This window comes from Protopterus annectens, chromosome 4.part1 (genome assembly GCF_019279795.1).
Source record: "Protopterus annectens isolate FY-2018-M chromosome 4.part1, PAN1.0, whole genome shotgun sequence".
NCBI lineage: Eukaryota > Metazoa > Chordata > Ceratodontiformes > Protopteridae > Protopterus > Protopterus annectens.
The window spans coordinates 742,574,385-742,591,815 of record NC_056734.1 but is presented as its reverse complement, the minus strand read 5'-3'; the positions used below and the strand labels follow the sequence as shown (position 1 = coordinate 742,591,815).

General features: G+C 39.0%; 1 protein-coding gene across 1 annotated transcript in view; it reads left to right on the top strand.

The window, feature by feature from the left end:
• LOC122801036 (thyroglobulin-like) overlaps positions 1-17,431 on the top strand; it is a 134,513-nt gene that overhangs the window by 99,024 nt on the left and 18,058 nt on the right. The window contains exons 4-5 of the mRNA XM_044070499.1: positions 3,560-3,754; positions 7,737-7,931. Coding sequence (XP_043926434.1) covers positions 3,560-3,754; positions 7,737-7,931 — 390 coding nt within the window. The remainder of the gene's footprint in view (positions 1-3,559; positions 3,755-7,736; positions 7,932-17,431) is intronic.

The following is a 17,431-nucleotide window of genomic DNA, read 5'->3' as shown; positions in this document are numbered from 1 at the left end:
ATCTGGAACACCCTTAACTATATTAAATAAATATACTATAATAGACGGTAGTGGTCACACTCGTATAACTCTTTGCAATACACTATCTAAAAACTAACGTCTTCTTGATTGTAAACAAAAATTAAATAAAAACTTAGTCAAGAGCTTTCGTTACTTTATAATTTTTACGCTTTAGTTCTGAGCCCATTCCTCATTTAACATGGCACTTTTTCGAAAAGGCCTACAATCCTCCTTCCAGTCTCTTTTTTCCATTCAGAAGGCAGTATGATCAGTTAACTGGCCCTTCTGCCAAAGCAATGTGTGAAACCACAGTAAAATGTATTGTATTTGTCTCCCTCACCCTCATATTTAAACAATAATGCATCTTGTCCATTCTGTCCAAAACCTATCAAATAGTTTCACTCAGTCAAAGTGTTAGTGGGTTAACACTCTGTAAAATAATTTGATAGAATATTCATATTTAATTAAAAAGAAAACCAAGAATATTATAAATAATTACACTCATATATATGCCGTACATAATTACTATACAACTCTCTCCCAGTCTCTTTCATTTTCAGTTTCAGTTTGCCTCTCATTTTTCTCTTTTTCTGGGCTTTGCTTCCACATAACCCATTGCTTACAATAATTTGATTTGAAATAATTTATTTCAAAATGCACATATTTTAAATGAAAACATTCATAGTTTCATAGTTTAGTACTAGGCTATCTGCCCTGGGGCATTTGTAAGCCTAGCCATAGTGATGTGGCTTTCGCCCCCCCCCATGAAATGGTACAAAAATGCACAGAATAGATTTAGAATACTGTGCCTCTGTCTAGTAGTGACACAATGAAGGTCCCCTTATATAATAGAATTAGTTTACTATGCCCCTGTCTAGTAGTGACACAGATGTGACCCCTGGGGTAAACTTACGATCTCCCATCCACTCATCAAGATTTCTCTTGAAGAGAGTCAGTGAGGGGCTCTGCCTAACATGAACTGGGATCTTGTTCCAGAGCATGGGAAGCCTCTGGGTTATGAATCTATCCCTCCAGCATGTCCTATTCATACTTGTGCCGAGGTTTAAGTCTTTAGCTCTCGTGGTCCTGATGGATTTGGATTTTTTGAGGTGGAGCATGTCCATCAGTTCCTGATTGGACATGGCCTTGTACATCAGGCAGAGGTCACCTCTGAGCAGGCAGTATGCTACTGAATAGAGCTGGAGTTTCTTTAGTCTGGCAGAATAAGACATATGTTGGAGACCCTTGATCCTCTTGGTGAGGTACTTTTGTGGTCTCTCCAGCTGTTGCAAATGCCGGGTGAGGTACATACCAAATGGGGCATTGTACTCAATCATGGGTCTGATGAGGGAGGAGTATAGGGGTACAATGACATCCTTGGATCTGGATGTGAAGCCCTTCATGATAAGATGTGCAAGGTAGAATGTTTTTCTAACCACTTTGGCAACGTGGGTGTCAAATGAGAGGTCGCTGTCGACTTGGGTCCCTAGGTCTCTGATTACTTTTTCTGTACTCAGTGGGTTGCTGTCTATGTGATAATTTGTGGGTACTTTGTTTTTCCCAAAGGGGATGACTATACATTTTTTGGCATTTAGTTTAAGGCCATGACTCCGGCACCAGTTGTCCGTTTCTGTGAGGCCTTTTTGTAGGATGTATGTGTCCACTGGTGTATCAACTATGGCGCCTAGTTTGCAGTCATCTGTGAACTTTGTCAGCCACAACCCTCCCATGTTTGCTTTAACATCTGAGAAATAAATGCCGGACAGGAGGGGTCCCAGGACAGATCCCTGTGGGACACCACTTGTGACTGGCTTTGAGTCTGACTGCTCCAGCGATTTTAACTTTATGGGTTCTGTCCTTTAGCCAGTTTGCAACCCATCTAGTGACATAAGGGTTTTCATTTAAGCTGTTGAGCTTATCTATGATGCCTGAGTGGGGTATTGTGTCGAAGGCCTTAGGCAAGTCCAGGTAGGCTGTATGGACTGCTTTGCCCTCATCAATGGCTCTAGTGACTGTTTTGAAAAAGTCAACCTGGTTCAAAAGGCAGGATCTGCCCTTTACAAAGCCGAACTGGGTGGGGTCAAGTGTCTGTAGGTCCCCTATGTCTCTGTTTATGAGTTCCATAATGATTCTTTCCATAGCTTTGCAGACCAGGCTGGTTAAGCTTATGGGGCGGTAGTTCCCAGGGTCTGTAGAGGTACCCCCTTTGTGGAGTGGGACCACTGTTGCTGTACGCCAGTGTTCAGGTACATATCCTGCAGTAAGGCTAAGGTTAAATAGTATTTTTATGTGCGGGTTTAGCTCCTCTTGGAGTTCACGTAGCACGCAACCCGGGATACCGTCAGGTCCCATTGATGCTGTGTTTTTAGCTTTGTTGAGGGCGGTTCTCACTTGGACATCTGAGATGACAGGGAGATTACATTCAGCTGGGATAAGTATTTCTTCTTTTGGGGGTGAGGGAGGGGAGAAATTCGCACTGAACCTGTCAGCCAGATTGTTGGCAATATCTGTGGGTTCAGTGTATTTTTTGTTGTGTGAACTAACTCTGAGCATATCTGAGGGTTTCCGTCCTTAGGGCTATGCAATCTCTTTTCCAAAATGCTCATCTCTGCACCCTGAGAAACAGTCAATAAATTGGAGGGCCTATTTTATTTCAGCGAATGATCAGATAATCGAACACTGTTAGTTCGAACACTAAGGGAAAGAAATCGCTGGGCCGGCCTTCCGGGTTCTGCCGTTTCTTCCACTATAGTGCGATTTTGCAGTTGGTATATTTAAGTAGGGGGTGTGTGGGGGATGCAGCCCCCCACATGGGGGGGTGGGGGACAAAACCCCCCACTTTATTTAGTGTTTCCCTGAAAAAAAAAATCGCTGTTCTGGTTGTTTGATCTTTTGTGCATTCGATATTTAGGGGTCAATATAACAATGTTTGATCATTTGATCGTTCGATGTTATAATATAGACCCTAAATTAGACTAAATGTAACAACAAAGAATGATAATCTACAGACATTCATCACTTTGTAAAAGCAGAAAAATGAAACACTTCAATGAAATGTAAATTTTTGGGAATGAATGCATGACAAAATATAGCTGCTCCCAATCATGTAATAACAAGCCATTAAATGTGATTTCTTGTTATTTTCTGTAAATGTTGTAATTACATTCAGATGAAATATGAAAAACAAACAGAATTCATTAAAAGTTGATGTTATTCAGTGTGGCTACAAATACAGCCTTAAAGTAAGTTACTGCATTTGTAGTTAAGCATAAGCTATATGTACTCAAAACTAAAATAATTGCAACTCAGGTGCTATTTTGTAATTTCTTTATATAGAAACCGATTACTGACTAATGTTTAATGTGTACAGACCCTCAAAATTCATTCTTACCTAAATATTTAAATGACATAAAAGTCCATATGTGTTTAGGATGAGTGTATTCAGTCACTGTTTTATAAAATACATGAATAATGTAATTATTTTATTTCATTTTTCAAAAACACTAAGCAAGTTTTACCCTCATTTTCTAAACTGAAACTTTTACATCATATTTCACAGCACATGATGTTCAGACAAAGTGCCAGAGAGAGGCAGCAAGAGTGAAACCAATGCCTGGAGCTTACATTCCTCAGTGTGATAAGAAGGGGGATTATCAGCCAAAACAGTGTCATGGCAGCACTGGGCTTTGTTGGTGTGTGAGCAGGCATGGAGAGATGTCAGGCACTAAACAAAGGGGAGAACTGAAATGTCCAGGTAAAGTTCTGCTTTAATCTATCTGAATATTTGATACAGAGCTCTTGGATTTATCGGACAGAGATTTATCATGTCCACTACATTTTATGACCCTCTGTAATAATGCATGTTGTTTTACAGTTTATTTCTTTGCTGCTTCATTAACCAGGAATGGAGGTTTATCATCCAAAGCATTTCCACCCATGAACCAAGGCAGACAGAACAGAGCTGTAAGCCTTGTGCTTAGAATGAAATTATCTACCTATTACATTAATTTCTTTTCTCATTTCTTCCCATCTAGACCCCTCTACTGACTCAAATCTGTCACAAGAAGAAAAATACACATGTAGTCCTTTAGAAATAGTTCTATGCCCTTTCTCATCCTTTAAAATCATAGGCTCCAGCTGCCATAAATGACACCAAATTACTGCCAACAGGTATAGTACTTCCACTAAAACTCCACTATTGTCAGAAAGGGAGTTAGAAGTATTAGCACTTAAAACAACTTTTGCCAGTGGTATGGCTGTCATGCAGATATCACTAATCCTATTTGTGCTGCCTTGCATTGGAGCTAAGTAAATATAATCAACTGAGTATATAATGCTGTCCTGGTTTCAGAGACTCCAGTATCCACCAAAAAGTGACGTGTTGTAATTTTCTTGGGAGATGACTTATGGTTTATTGGAATTCTATCCTTCTGTGAATGCACTAAAGAGTTAAAGCCCCCCCATGATGAGAAATATATACAATCTACTTAAAACGTTTCTCTGATATAAGAAGGCCTAGAAAGACTCTACCATATCATCATTAGACATGTACAAGTTGGTTATTATCACTTCCCCTTTACACATACACATCAAAATAATGCTGCATTTGTCCTCATTGTCCCTAGAAACTGATAACAGTTTTCATTATAAAGATGAATAACTCCTAATCAGAACAATCATATTTTGCTGACCAACTAGCACTCCCCAATGCTTCCATCTTTTAAAAACTCTTTGAAAATTATATATTTTAAGCTTTGTTTCTTGCAATGGTACTACAGTAGTGTTAGGCTTTTTTATAAATAAGAAGCATGCATTTACCTTGGGCCCAGTACACATGCCCATAAATTCCAGGAACATCTAGCAGCTTTGAGACGTACCTTAGATATGACAATACTGGCATCATTTGATAGTTGTTTCCCATCCTGTGAAACAGAAATGTTGAACATAGTCAGGTTATGATTTGTATGCAAAAATCCGCTAAGAGAAAAATTCCCTCTCAGCAATTAATAAAGTTAACACGAGCCAAATCTATATAACAGATGCAGTCTTGTGGTCTGGGCAGTGATCCCAGAAGTGATGGAAAAAAAATTATTCTCTCAACCTTCCTAGAGTAATCCAACCTCCAGCTTGGAGTGCATGCCTTTTATCCAAAATAAACAAATAAAGAAATTCTTATAATATATCCCACACTTATTAGTAGTCCAAGGAAATGTTAAGATTTATCCCATACTACTATACCCAAACTTATTTTATGTTTGAAATGTCCTTGTGGCTATATTATTCTAGTTTTTCAAGGTCCTCTGGTGTTATATCTGAAGTAATAAAAAAATATCCTCTTCTTCCTTTGGTAATGCTTGCCGAAAGGAAAACCTGTTGCAAAGAAAGAAGGGGGACCACTAGTAAAAGTCTTGTAAAAAGTGAAGAAGCAGCTTGCTGTTGAAAATCTTGTGGTTAAAGTATTTTCCTTGCAGGTGATTTTAGCTAGTGAGGATGGATTTCCTCTCTTTGTAATTCTCTTATCTCTTTTGGCTTGGGAAACATCTATGCCACAGATTTTAGTCCATGACAAGGAAGTCTTGTGCTGTGTTGTTAAGGAGTTTCCAAAAGCATTAATGTCTTCTGGGTTGCCACAGAGTGTTTGTTGGCCAAGAGCTGACACCAGTAAAGTAGATGGAACACATAATTGGTAAGAGTATCCCACCCTTTTCAACTTATGAACAACAGGCACCATGGTTTTCTGTTTCACAAACAAAGCATTACTGTAATCTGGGTCCAGCCTTACAACAGAACCTGCAATAAGAACATTCGATCCCAGCTCTCTCAACTACTTAAAATCATTTCCCTGTCATTACAGTCTAAAAACATATTATGAAGTATGTAGGAAGAACATAGGATTTAGACCTACTTGAGATTTTGTAAAGCACCAAACCAGCACGACAGTAGGTATTATATAAACCACAAGAATGGGGAGATGGGGAGGCCAGCAATATAAAAAAGTGGTTACTTTATTAAAACAAACAAAAAGAATGTATATCTCAGATCTCTAGTGCCTCAGCTGTAACAAGCCTTTTACAGAGTAAAACCCCACTTCTGCCAAACAATTCTTAACTATACCCTTTCCAAACCAATTGAATAATTAATCAAAAATTAATTAAAGACATTTAAAGAGACCCATTCACAAAAAAATATTTCCAATTGCATTCCCTGTTTAAGCCTATAGGAAAAAGAGTATTGAACCTTAAAATAAAAAACTGATTCTTTTTTTCTCAACTGATTTTTTTATATCATGTAACATTTTTCATCTGGTACTTGTTCAAAAATTGTTGCTTGCAACCGAGATGGATCTACTTGAGATTGTGTTTGCTCATCATTCAATAACTGGGGGCAGTTTCAGTTTTAAAAGTTTAACTAACTCCCTTCTTTTAAAGTAAACAAGATGTCCCCCTTTCTTACCTTCTGGAAGCCCAATGACATGAAAATTGATCTGCCTGCTTCTTATTTCCAAACTGAAAAATTAAGCACCAGTTGGTAAAATCAAGTTTCTAGGGATAAAACTTGGGTAGTATGTGATGGAATTAAGCTAGTATGTCTCTCCAGTTACTGTTGCTGGATCCTCAACTGCTCTAAAAGTCTCATCACAGCAGCCTTGTGGTTACTGCTAGCTTCTTTTAGTTGGGCAGTATATTTAACACTGTCTGTACAAGTGACATTACGTTTACCAAGGCTGCCTTTAATTCAGCAGAAGAGGTCCCACAGCCAACTGTCTCATCTGCTATAATACCAGTCCTGGCACAGTCATGTCGGTTCACTGTAAAATCCAACTGCTCAAATGGCTATTGCTGACAGCATACAATACATTGAAATTCTAAAAAGACTATAATGAAGAAATCTACATACGGTACCATAAAAAAAAAAAAATAGGATATAAGCATTATATCTATAAGTGCTGGGAGGTTTGGTGCTACCTTAGAAAGTGTCCATCTCTGTGGACAATCCCAAGAGTGCCCACAACTATTCTGATATTCTTTGTGTTATCACTCAGACAGTATATTAACCAAATATCTTTTCTGAAAGACTAATATATATTAGTCTGCAATTGATCTTAACTGTATTTTGAAAACTGCATGCACATGGTTACATGGCAACTAACCAAGTAACACCAGTTCAAACATAATGTTTGCATTTCATTTTAATTAAGGAAAAAACAATTTCAAGTCTCAAAGTGACTTTAAAAAGTAAGATAGCCCTACCAAGAAAGTTGACAACAAACTTAGAATATGATTACAACTGTAGACTCAATAACTAAAGTCAAAACGCAAATAATCTGGGATTGGCCTTAAGGCTGTTAATATTAAGCCAAAATGAAAATACAGGATGATGTTTTTTTTAATTTCCATTCTATTTATTTATTTACTCTTCATTACCCAGGATGGTTCACTAGACCAATGTCCTCTTCTCTGAGGAGACCTGAAGTAGTATTCATACTGATTATCTGCTTGAGAGTTGCATTTTGTTATAAAGTCATGTGTGTAAAAATGTATGCGTGAACAGAAAAAGTAGATAAATTGAGCCACATACACGTGATGAGAATCTTGTGAGATCTTACAGATAGGTCATATGGTATAATATTTAAATCACTGTACCACTGTTGTATATAGGCTTTTGAACTAAGGCTTGGAAAATCATATTTTTACTCCTGAGTAACAGGTTGAAATACACCCACATTTTCTTAACAGAGCACGCTCAGACAAAGTGTCAGAAGGAAGCAGCAAGGGTGACCCCAATGCCAGGAGCCTTCATTCCAAAATGTGATGAAAAGGGTGCTTATCTTCCTATGCAGTGCCATGCTAGCACTGGGCGCTGCTGGTGTGTTGGTCGGCGAGGAAAAAAGTTTGTAGAGACAGAACAGCTTGGAGAAGTTAGCTGTGAAGGTAAGATTTCTTTTGTTTTCCTTCAAGAATTGTTAGAAAGACAGAAAAACACTTATTTGTATTTTTGAGTTTCCATTCCACCTTTTAAGTTTTGATTCCCCATCGATTCTTTCTGGGATTTCTGATGCAGTGAGGTGTTGCAGTACGTTAACCAGTCATTTTGCCTAAGCAGTTATTTATTAAGGATAACCATTTGTTCTCCATCTTCTTTGAAAGTGTGCCCTCTATCAGTATACGTTGAATAGTGCATGCTACAGGTAGGTTATAATCACCAGATTTTTTCATGCAAAATTAAAGACTAAAGTGAACAAGGACTCTCTGCATTAAGGGTAGCTTTGCTATATTGAAAATACACTTCTTAGTCTATAAGGCAGTAGCATGAAAACATTTTCCTCAAAAATCATGTTGCACAAAAGTAGTGAACTGACAGTTTGAAACAAAACTTTTTTCTGCAGGGAGGCAAGTCTGTACATACTAGAGTGGTGAGATCTGAACTATATGTACCCCAAAATAAGATAATGACCTTTGATGTTGCTGCACCTTGGAGCAGGGGCAAAGCCAGATCATAAAAGTGTTATTCTGGCAAAAGTGCATTTCTTCCAAGTGCAAATCTTCAAGCAGCTGACATTTCCACTTCTGAAAAGACACTGCAGTCATATTTCGTGAGATACAATGACTTGAAGCTTCGACATTATCCACACTTGGACATACCCAGCTACACTTTCTACCAAACTGAGGTTCTTGGCATGGCATGCATTTGGAGACAAGCTCCTCAAAGCAGATTCTCAATGAACTATCAGTTATGTTATGTTATAAGGAATATCCCAAATGGAGAAATTACTAAGCATAAATATGCTAACATCTGTACTGTATTTGTAGCAGGCATACCTCTCAACCATACTGAATTCCTTGAAATGTCCCTGTTTTGAGGCTAAAATAATGGGATGCCATGAATTCCCGAGTGGCCACTTCAAATCATGATTTTTTCGTTATTTACACTTTTTTCATTGATGGTGACATCATTGCACAATCACCAGCATATGACCAGCATATCCCACATCTTTAAGATGGGATCAGCATTTCACAATGTCTGCTGTGTGACTTGGTTGAAACCATCTAGCTGCTGTGAGTGAGCACTTTAGGTCTGCTCTTGGAATGTTTACAACATCAACTTATTATTTTTTCTATCTGTTGAAGTGTATCTATGAATCAACTGTACTGATGACAAATTTCTAGCAGACATGCACCAAACTGCAAAGACATAACTCAAACTAACTGCCTATGATATTACAGAATGTCCTTGATTTTGCTCATATTGTTTTTTTTCTCTTGCTCTCCTAATTTTTTTTATTTACATACACTAAAACCAAACATCAGAGTTTCATAGGTATTATTGTTCATAAAATGCATGCTGGTTTAGTCAGTGTATTAACGCACCAACACTCTCCATCTCCAAGTGACCAGAAGAGTATATTTTGTCAGCCAATTTCTAGCAAACATCATTATAAGTCTTGTTTATTGTTGCTGGAGAACAAATGGCCATCCTTAATAAATAACTGCTTAAGCAAAATGACCGGTTAATGTACTGCAACACCTCACTGCATCAGAAATCCCAGAATCTATGGGGAATCAAAACTTAAAAGGTGGAATGGAAACTCAAAATTACTGCTGGAACTGGCAGCAATTAACAAAAAGGTGGGATTCCGCTGGTGAGGGCTATATAATGGATTATGGATGACTGTTCCTAAAAGTAGAGAACTTTTATGAAATAAGAAACTCTGCACTGTCTGAAACTGTTCCAAAAGAGTTTAGGTGATATTGCTGACAGGGAAAGGGGTAAGCCTGTTTGGTGTGTGTATGTGTGTGTGTGGGTGTGGGGGGGGGGGTAAAAATGCCTAAAATTAACTTTCATAGCCTTGTCCTTTAATGGCAAAAGCAGATGGGTCCTAATTTCAAATACATTTTTTTCATTGTTATTCTTAAAAAGTCAAGTTCTGCTTAAGCCATGAAATGACAGTCGAGCATTCGATTGTCATTCATTACACTCAGCGGAAAAAAAGAACAGCACCTCCATCTCCCCTGAGCTTTTTGGCTTAGTTGTTCAAATTACAGTTTTCTCTCCACACACAAGTATATAATTAATATGAAACTTCACTGTATACTAGTCTTTGACCAAGAAGAATTAAAAATGTGAACTACAGCCTTTAAGCAGTTTGTAAAAAACTTTATTTAAATGATCTTACAAACTGCTTAAAGGCTGAAGTTTGCATTTTTAATTCTTTTTTTGGTCAAAGACTAATAATGCAGCTATTCAACAAGCTATAAAGCAACCATGTAGATTCCGTGCATGTGTTCACCATGAATACCAAACCTTTAGGAATACGGCCATGGAAAGAAGTATACATGGACAGAATAAAAAGTAAAATGTGTGAGATTTGTTCAGAAATGGCATTAACATGTGACAGTAGGTTGGATGTAACAAAAAGAGAGCTACAATAGCAACATAAATCCTTTTTTGTGCAATAACACAAATGCAGCTCTGCTCCCCCACCCCCAAATGAACAGTACACTTGTAAGTAATGCAGACAGATAAAAGTGTAAAAGTGTTTGCTAATGAAAATAAATATAAAGAATATTAATTAGACTATTCATTGTTACATATCAACATATACAATATGTAGCTGATGAAATGCAGGCATATCATCTAAAATCAGTACTCCTCTGTGCAGGTATAGTCCAAAGTAATATTCTGTCTTCTGTGTTCAACACATGAACAATTCAGTTCCCCTTCACTTTCCCTAGTTACATGGTTGTCTTCTGGTGCAGATTCACTCCTGTCAGCACGGTGAAGATGCATATTAGGTCTGAACTCATTAGAATTGCTGAATCCCAAATTCTTGTCTCTGCGTGGCAGATGTAAACATCATGCAGACACTCCCTCAGTGTATGGATGGCAACTGTGAATGCTTACATTAGGTGGGTGTGTCAAGTTAGAATTACAAAGTTTTACATGTATGTCTGTCAAAGTTGGAAATGCAAGTATGCAGCACACAATTCACAGGTTCTGTTTCATTACCCTCCAACCTTCTCTTCATCTGTATGCAAATTGCGTTTTCTATGTCAGTTTTTTATTCTTATTTTATTTTTTGCCATTGCTTGCATGATGGGGTGATTAGTGCAATTGTGGGTAATGAAGGAATGACTGGAAGGCTTGTGCTTATCTTGTTTGCATGGCATTGCATGAAGGGAAAAAGGGAGACCTTAAGAATGACTAGTACATAAGGGAATGTCATGTAACTATTCCAGTGGCAGCTTTGTTAAATTATGGTAGTTAATAATGAGTCTGTGGTACACACTTACTACTTAACTGATTCTGTAGCAGTAGGTGTTAATGCAGTGATACATTCCTTTTTGGGGTCAGATGGTACTGGGTTGTAATACAGCTGTATCTAATACTTTTAACTACTTTTTCTTTACCGTTGGTGCTTGCTGATGTGTGAGGATGCACCATTGTGCAAAAATGTATTAAAGAAAAGAAATGGGGAAGACAGGACAGGAGTGAAATAGGGATGCCAAAGTCTGACAGCTAGTACTGAGTCTGTGGAATACACCTGCTACTTCACTGACTCTGTGGTGGCACATATTAATGTAGCTAATGCAGTAATCCATTCCTTTTTGGGGCCAGATGTTAATGGGGTTCAATACAACTGAATTGAACACATTTTAAGTACTTTCATAGTACTGTTGCTGCATGTTGGTGTGTGGTGTGCACCATCATGCAAAAATAAATTAAAAAAAAGAAGTGGAGAAGATAGGACAGTGGTGAAATTGGGAACAAACAGGGTGAAAAACAAATATAAAGTAATACAGGAATATGCATGAGGGAGGTAGGAAAGAATCATAGCTATTCATTTTTTCAACATTAAACACTGATAACATATGTAGAATATTAACTGAATTTGGACTTTCACCTCTAGAGAGAGGGGTGACCAGAATACAGTCATGTTGTATAGCCCATTGGACTGAATCAAGTGTGTCAAGCAGACACATGTGTGAACTGGAGAGCTATATATGGAACGATTTTTTTTTTTTTGCAAGACAGGTGCCCATTTTTTTTTTTTTTGAGAGCGAGAGTAATATTGCAGAAGGGATGTAGATATGTCTGGGTCTGGTAAGTTGGTTAGGTAAGGAAACAATTGCAGGCAGACAACACAAACAGGATGACACAGGGGCAGTGATGGACACAACAGGTTGGTGGACACCATGGATGGAGTGAGTGAGGGGACATCCAGGACCTATGGGTATCAAGCTGGTTGACACTGAGAATCAGGTCCTCACCCACAGGACTGTCTTCACTGTCAACTCACTCCACCACTGGCTGGACCACTCAACATCTCCTTCTCCTCCTCCTGGTCTTACATAAAATGAGGGAGAGAAGCCCCTCCATCCTGTGTAGGTGTGTACCGACAGTGTGGAGCACAACTCTACACACCATCCCTGGCAGTTCAGCATTGGTGATAAACTTACCATGCCTGCCACTGCTCCCAGAGGGAACCACTGCCTATCCTCCAGGGCAGAACTACCTGAGGGGGCGGTAATGCAGGGGCAGCAGAGGTGGCGCTGCTAAATTAGCTACCAGACATGCTGGGCAATGTTGTCGGGGCCGGTGGAGTGGGGGCAGGTGGATCCTGTAGTGCAGGCCTACTCTACTGTCAGTGGAGCATTTTGTGATATGGTACACATAGAGGACATGGAGACATTTTAACAGCATATAATAACATAAAACAATAACAATAACAAAAAGAGACAAGGGTTGGGGTGAAAGAAAAAAAGAGATAAGAGTAGTAGGTTTGTGTGTAACATACAACAGATTAATACAATTATTTGACTCTATTATCTTAACCTTTACTCTTAAGACTACCGGCTCCTTACAGATACACACTATACAACAGATTGCAACAAGTACTCCTTTACACGTGTATATGTTGCACATATTGCACATATGCATGTTCCAGTCATACAGATTACAGTTTACAGCAGGGCATGTGTGCTACTGGCATAGAGCTTTTACTTTAAACCTGTAAGTTACACATAACTGAAGAATAAGCAGTTATTGTATAGTTGGGAAGTGTGGTATTTGAACCCACCACCTCTGACTAACCTCTAGCATTATACTCTTAGTTTGAGCTACAGGCTAATGCATGCACACCTGCTTTTATAGTTGGAATATGCATGTTCAATTTGATATAAAATACCAAACTAGCAACCTTTGTTTGTGCTACAGGCTAATGCATTCACAGTTGCTTTTACAGTTGGAATATGCATGTTCAGTTTGATACAAAATACCAAACTAGCGATCTTTGTTTGTGCTACAAACTAATGCAAGTATACTTGCTTTTACAATTGAGATATGCATGCTCAATTTGATACAATTGTATAAAATGCCAAAAAAGCTATCTTTAACATTTAATGCTACAATAACACTACTCTTCTGCAGCATACATACTACAAGCCTCCCTCATCCTCACCAATCTTGTGGCATGGATCCTAACATTGCACTCCCTTTTCATGGCAACTGTGGAAAAAACGGAACCGAATAGAATACCAATATGAATACCAGGATTGCCTATACTCAGCTTTTAAGCTTTACAAGTACTCTCTGTAGTTCATATTTACACATCTGTGGGATGTCCTCCATCCAAAATTCTTCAAGCCAAGCATTGTGGGTACCTCTCTTCCCCCTTCGGAGGGCATTGTACTGCTGCTTACATTGTTCACCAGTGTAGGGGATACTGGTGGCACTGGACACAGCCCAGCCCAAACTATCCCATGCCTATGATTTATACCGGGACCTAGAATAGTCCCTCTGCAGCAACCTGTCACTGTTGGGTTTCAGTAGGAGTCCAACAAAAATCTTGGACTCCTGGACACCCCATCTCTGAGCTCTAAATCTCACATCATCTCCAGGAATGCCTGCCATGTTTTTCACAGATCAAGAGCAATGGAGACTGATGGTTTCCCACCAATTCCAGTTATCACTTTTACTGGGAGTGTGCACACTGTTTGAAATTGTTAAGCACCATCATGCAAACACAGTGCACTATGGTAAGCAGTGCATAACAGTGGCAAGCAATGCAATTTCAAGGTTATTTGATGTACAGGCAGTTGTGTAAGTGTGTTAATCAAATGTGAAGGCCATGCCAGTCCACAGAGCAGAAATATACTTGCAGGAGCATAGTACACATTATATCCACAGTCATACATTTGACAATAAATGTGATAATATATAGATAAATAAAGAAATAACTGACACAATATTAGTGTCACAGCCCTCATAAATATAATTATCAGCTACACTATGTCAAGTGTTATAAGTGTGAGTAACAGTAAAAGTGCATGGAATATGCTGTAGTTAAACCAAGGACTATGTGTATGGCAGTCCTACATTTATACTTGTTGACACAACAAGGTTAAGAAAATAGTTGTCTATGTTGCAGTTCATTGCTATAAACTGCAATGTCACAACAGAAAAACAAAGGTTGCACACCCTGTACTAGAACCCAAGACCATCCGTACTCCACCTCTACACTTATACCTGCCACAGGATTTGTTGCATGATATTGCTTATTTTACTATTAATTCTTAAGGTCTCACAATTAACCACCATGCAACATCACTTGGCAGGTTTGCAAGATGACCAATAATATTAATTGAATGCATCCAATTTCTGTTTTAACTGTCTGGGTCCTGATTGCTCCTGGGCTCCAGTCTGCATGCTGCTGAACTTCACCAACAAAAGATGAACACAGCCAAACCTGACATTCATTTCATTTATTTTACTCTATTTCCTGTATTTGCACTGAGCAGTGCAGTGAGCAAACACTTGAAAAAAAAGAAAAAATGAGAGAGAGAGAGACAGACAGACAGAAAAGGATTCAAACCCAGAAACAATCTGGCTCCAAAAGAGAAAGTATTGATGCATTAACACATGCTGCCACAGAGTCAGTTAAGTAGCAAGTTTGTTTCATGAACTCAGTAGTAACTATCAGACTTTAGCAAAGCAGCTCGCTTTGTGCACTTCTATGCAGTGTGCAGACAGGTGTATCTTGCATGCATATACACTTTGCTAATTGTTGTGCAATGGAAAACTACATATTATTACATATTACTGCTGTTTATTGTCCATTTCTTGTGTATGACATGACATTACATGTGGAAAAATTAAAAAAATGAAGGCTCTATCTCACAGTATGTCACATATTTACAATAGAGCTATGTCCCCTCCCCCCAAGCACTGCAGTCCAGGTATCTCAGTACTTTTTCCACATATATCTGACCTACACTACAGAATAACAAAGGTTGTGTCATATGCCATGCACATCAATCTTGTAACATGCAGAACTACAACTAATGACCCATAAGCCTAACAAGCCTTATCTGCAAGGCTAGGAAAAGGATCAGCATAGACCTTATCCACAGGGATATAACTGACCTTCAGTACATTTGAGATGAACCATGTTGTGTTTGTTAAGGACAGATCTTGCCAACTGAACCTCATGGTCTTCTTTCATACTGACCCTGAAGACCTAGATTACAGATAATTGGACATACTGCCTATGTTCATTTATCCAAGGCCTTTGACAATATCCACCATTCATGTCTCATAGTGAAAATGTCCCATCTGGCAATTAAGCCATACAGTACCAGCTGAACTCAAAGTTAGGACTGCAACTCCACCACTAACTCACTCACCAGTGGAATATCACAAGGATCTGCGCTGGGGCATCGACTGTGTGTAAACTACTTCCCTGAAACACAGCCAACAGTAGGTGGTCTGTAGTTTACCACATTTGCAGATGACTGTTAATTGAACACACACATATAGATTCCCTCAGTAATGGTAACATATTACATACGGGGCTGACAGAAACAAATGATTGGTGCCAAACTCACAGATTGAACTTTACAGTAAACAATGCCTCATTGTCCCCTTTGGCAATGAAGTACCCCTTCTAATTATGATATACATAGCATACCTCTCAGCTAAAACATAGTGTTGTGAGACTTGTGAACACATGTTCATAACAATCTACATTTTCATCACTATGTGTCCATAGTGGTGAGACACACATTCTGCATTGCGTACATCATGCATATGGACATCACATCCAAGACCAGAGAGTTCTTAACTCTGTTGTGTTCCACCCTTATCAGATCATTAATTTTGTACAAGGTTCCCTTCTGGTTCCTCACCAAACAACTGCAGAAACTGGTGAAAAAATAGAGGTTTATGACGGGGAGAATGCAGGTCCTCCAAACATCACATGCACGGAAAGACTACAAGACCTGTCTCTGTACTCAGTTTCCTGGAAACTGCTGAAGGGTGACCTATGCCTGAGCAACAGAGAAGTCTCAGACCCTGCACTACTGGAAACACTGGACATCTGCAAATCAAATGGGACAGGAATAACTTAGTAAGGCAAAGGCCATATACTTTAACCTGAACTGTCGAGAAATACAATTCAAACAGTAAAGGGCCAAGCACAGATCCCTGGGGTTTGCCAATGGTGAAAGCTCTACTGGTACAAGTTAATTCACCAACTTTCATGTGATGTGTTCTGCCAGTGAGCCAATTGTTTACCCACCAACTGACATAAGGTTTAATCCCAATCCCCAGCTTGGTGTTTTTCTTAATGATACCTGCATGTGTCATTGTATGAAAACCCTAGGCCATGACTTGGCACATACATCTTCTTGATACAGTTTGTTGAATACATAGTTCAACACAGCCTCCGCATGGCCTATGTTCCCATACAAAAGTGTACATCAACATGCATCCACCTGAGTTGGGGAGACAGCACCTGATGCATGCATGTATAGGGACATCCTGACTCTCCTCAACTGTGAGGTAGACCAACATGTCATCACGGACCTCCTCTACATGTACACTAGTAATATTCCAGGTGTGTGCAGCAGACCTCTGTGAGTTGTTACTGCTACATCAGGTTTGTTACATCTGATAGATGTCCTCAAAGAGGTCATTGAGGGCATGCATGATGACAAAAGTATCATCGTGTGGAACTTGAACAGGTCAAAGCATTTGACAAAAATCCACATTGAGGTATTCAATCAACACTGTCATATGTGGCCATAAACAGCTATATCACCAAGTGGGTAGACCAGTGTATGACATACATGGCATATCACTATGTTGAAATGTGTAACATGACATATATCTCAGGGCCAGTAATCAAGTTAGTATATCAGGGGTGTCTGCTAGGCCCTTTCCTGGCCATTAGTTCAGTGACGGACTTCACAGATGACATACACATGCTGTGTCCAAACAGCTGCCTGAAGGGGGCTACAGCTTGAGTGCAATCATTGACTCCAAGTGTGATATTAGTATAATACAGACATTATCAACACATACCAGAGACTGCAAGCACAGCCATGACAACACTTGCATTGATAAGATATGTGGAGGGATTTTTTGAATCAGG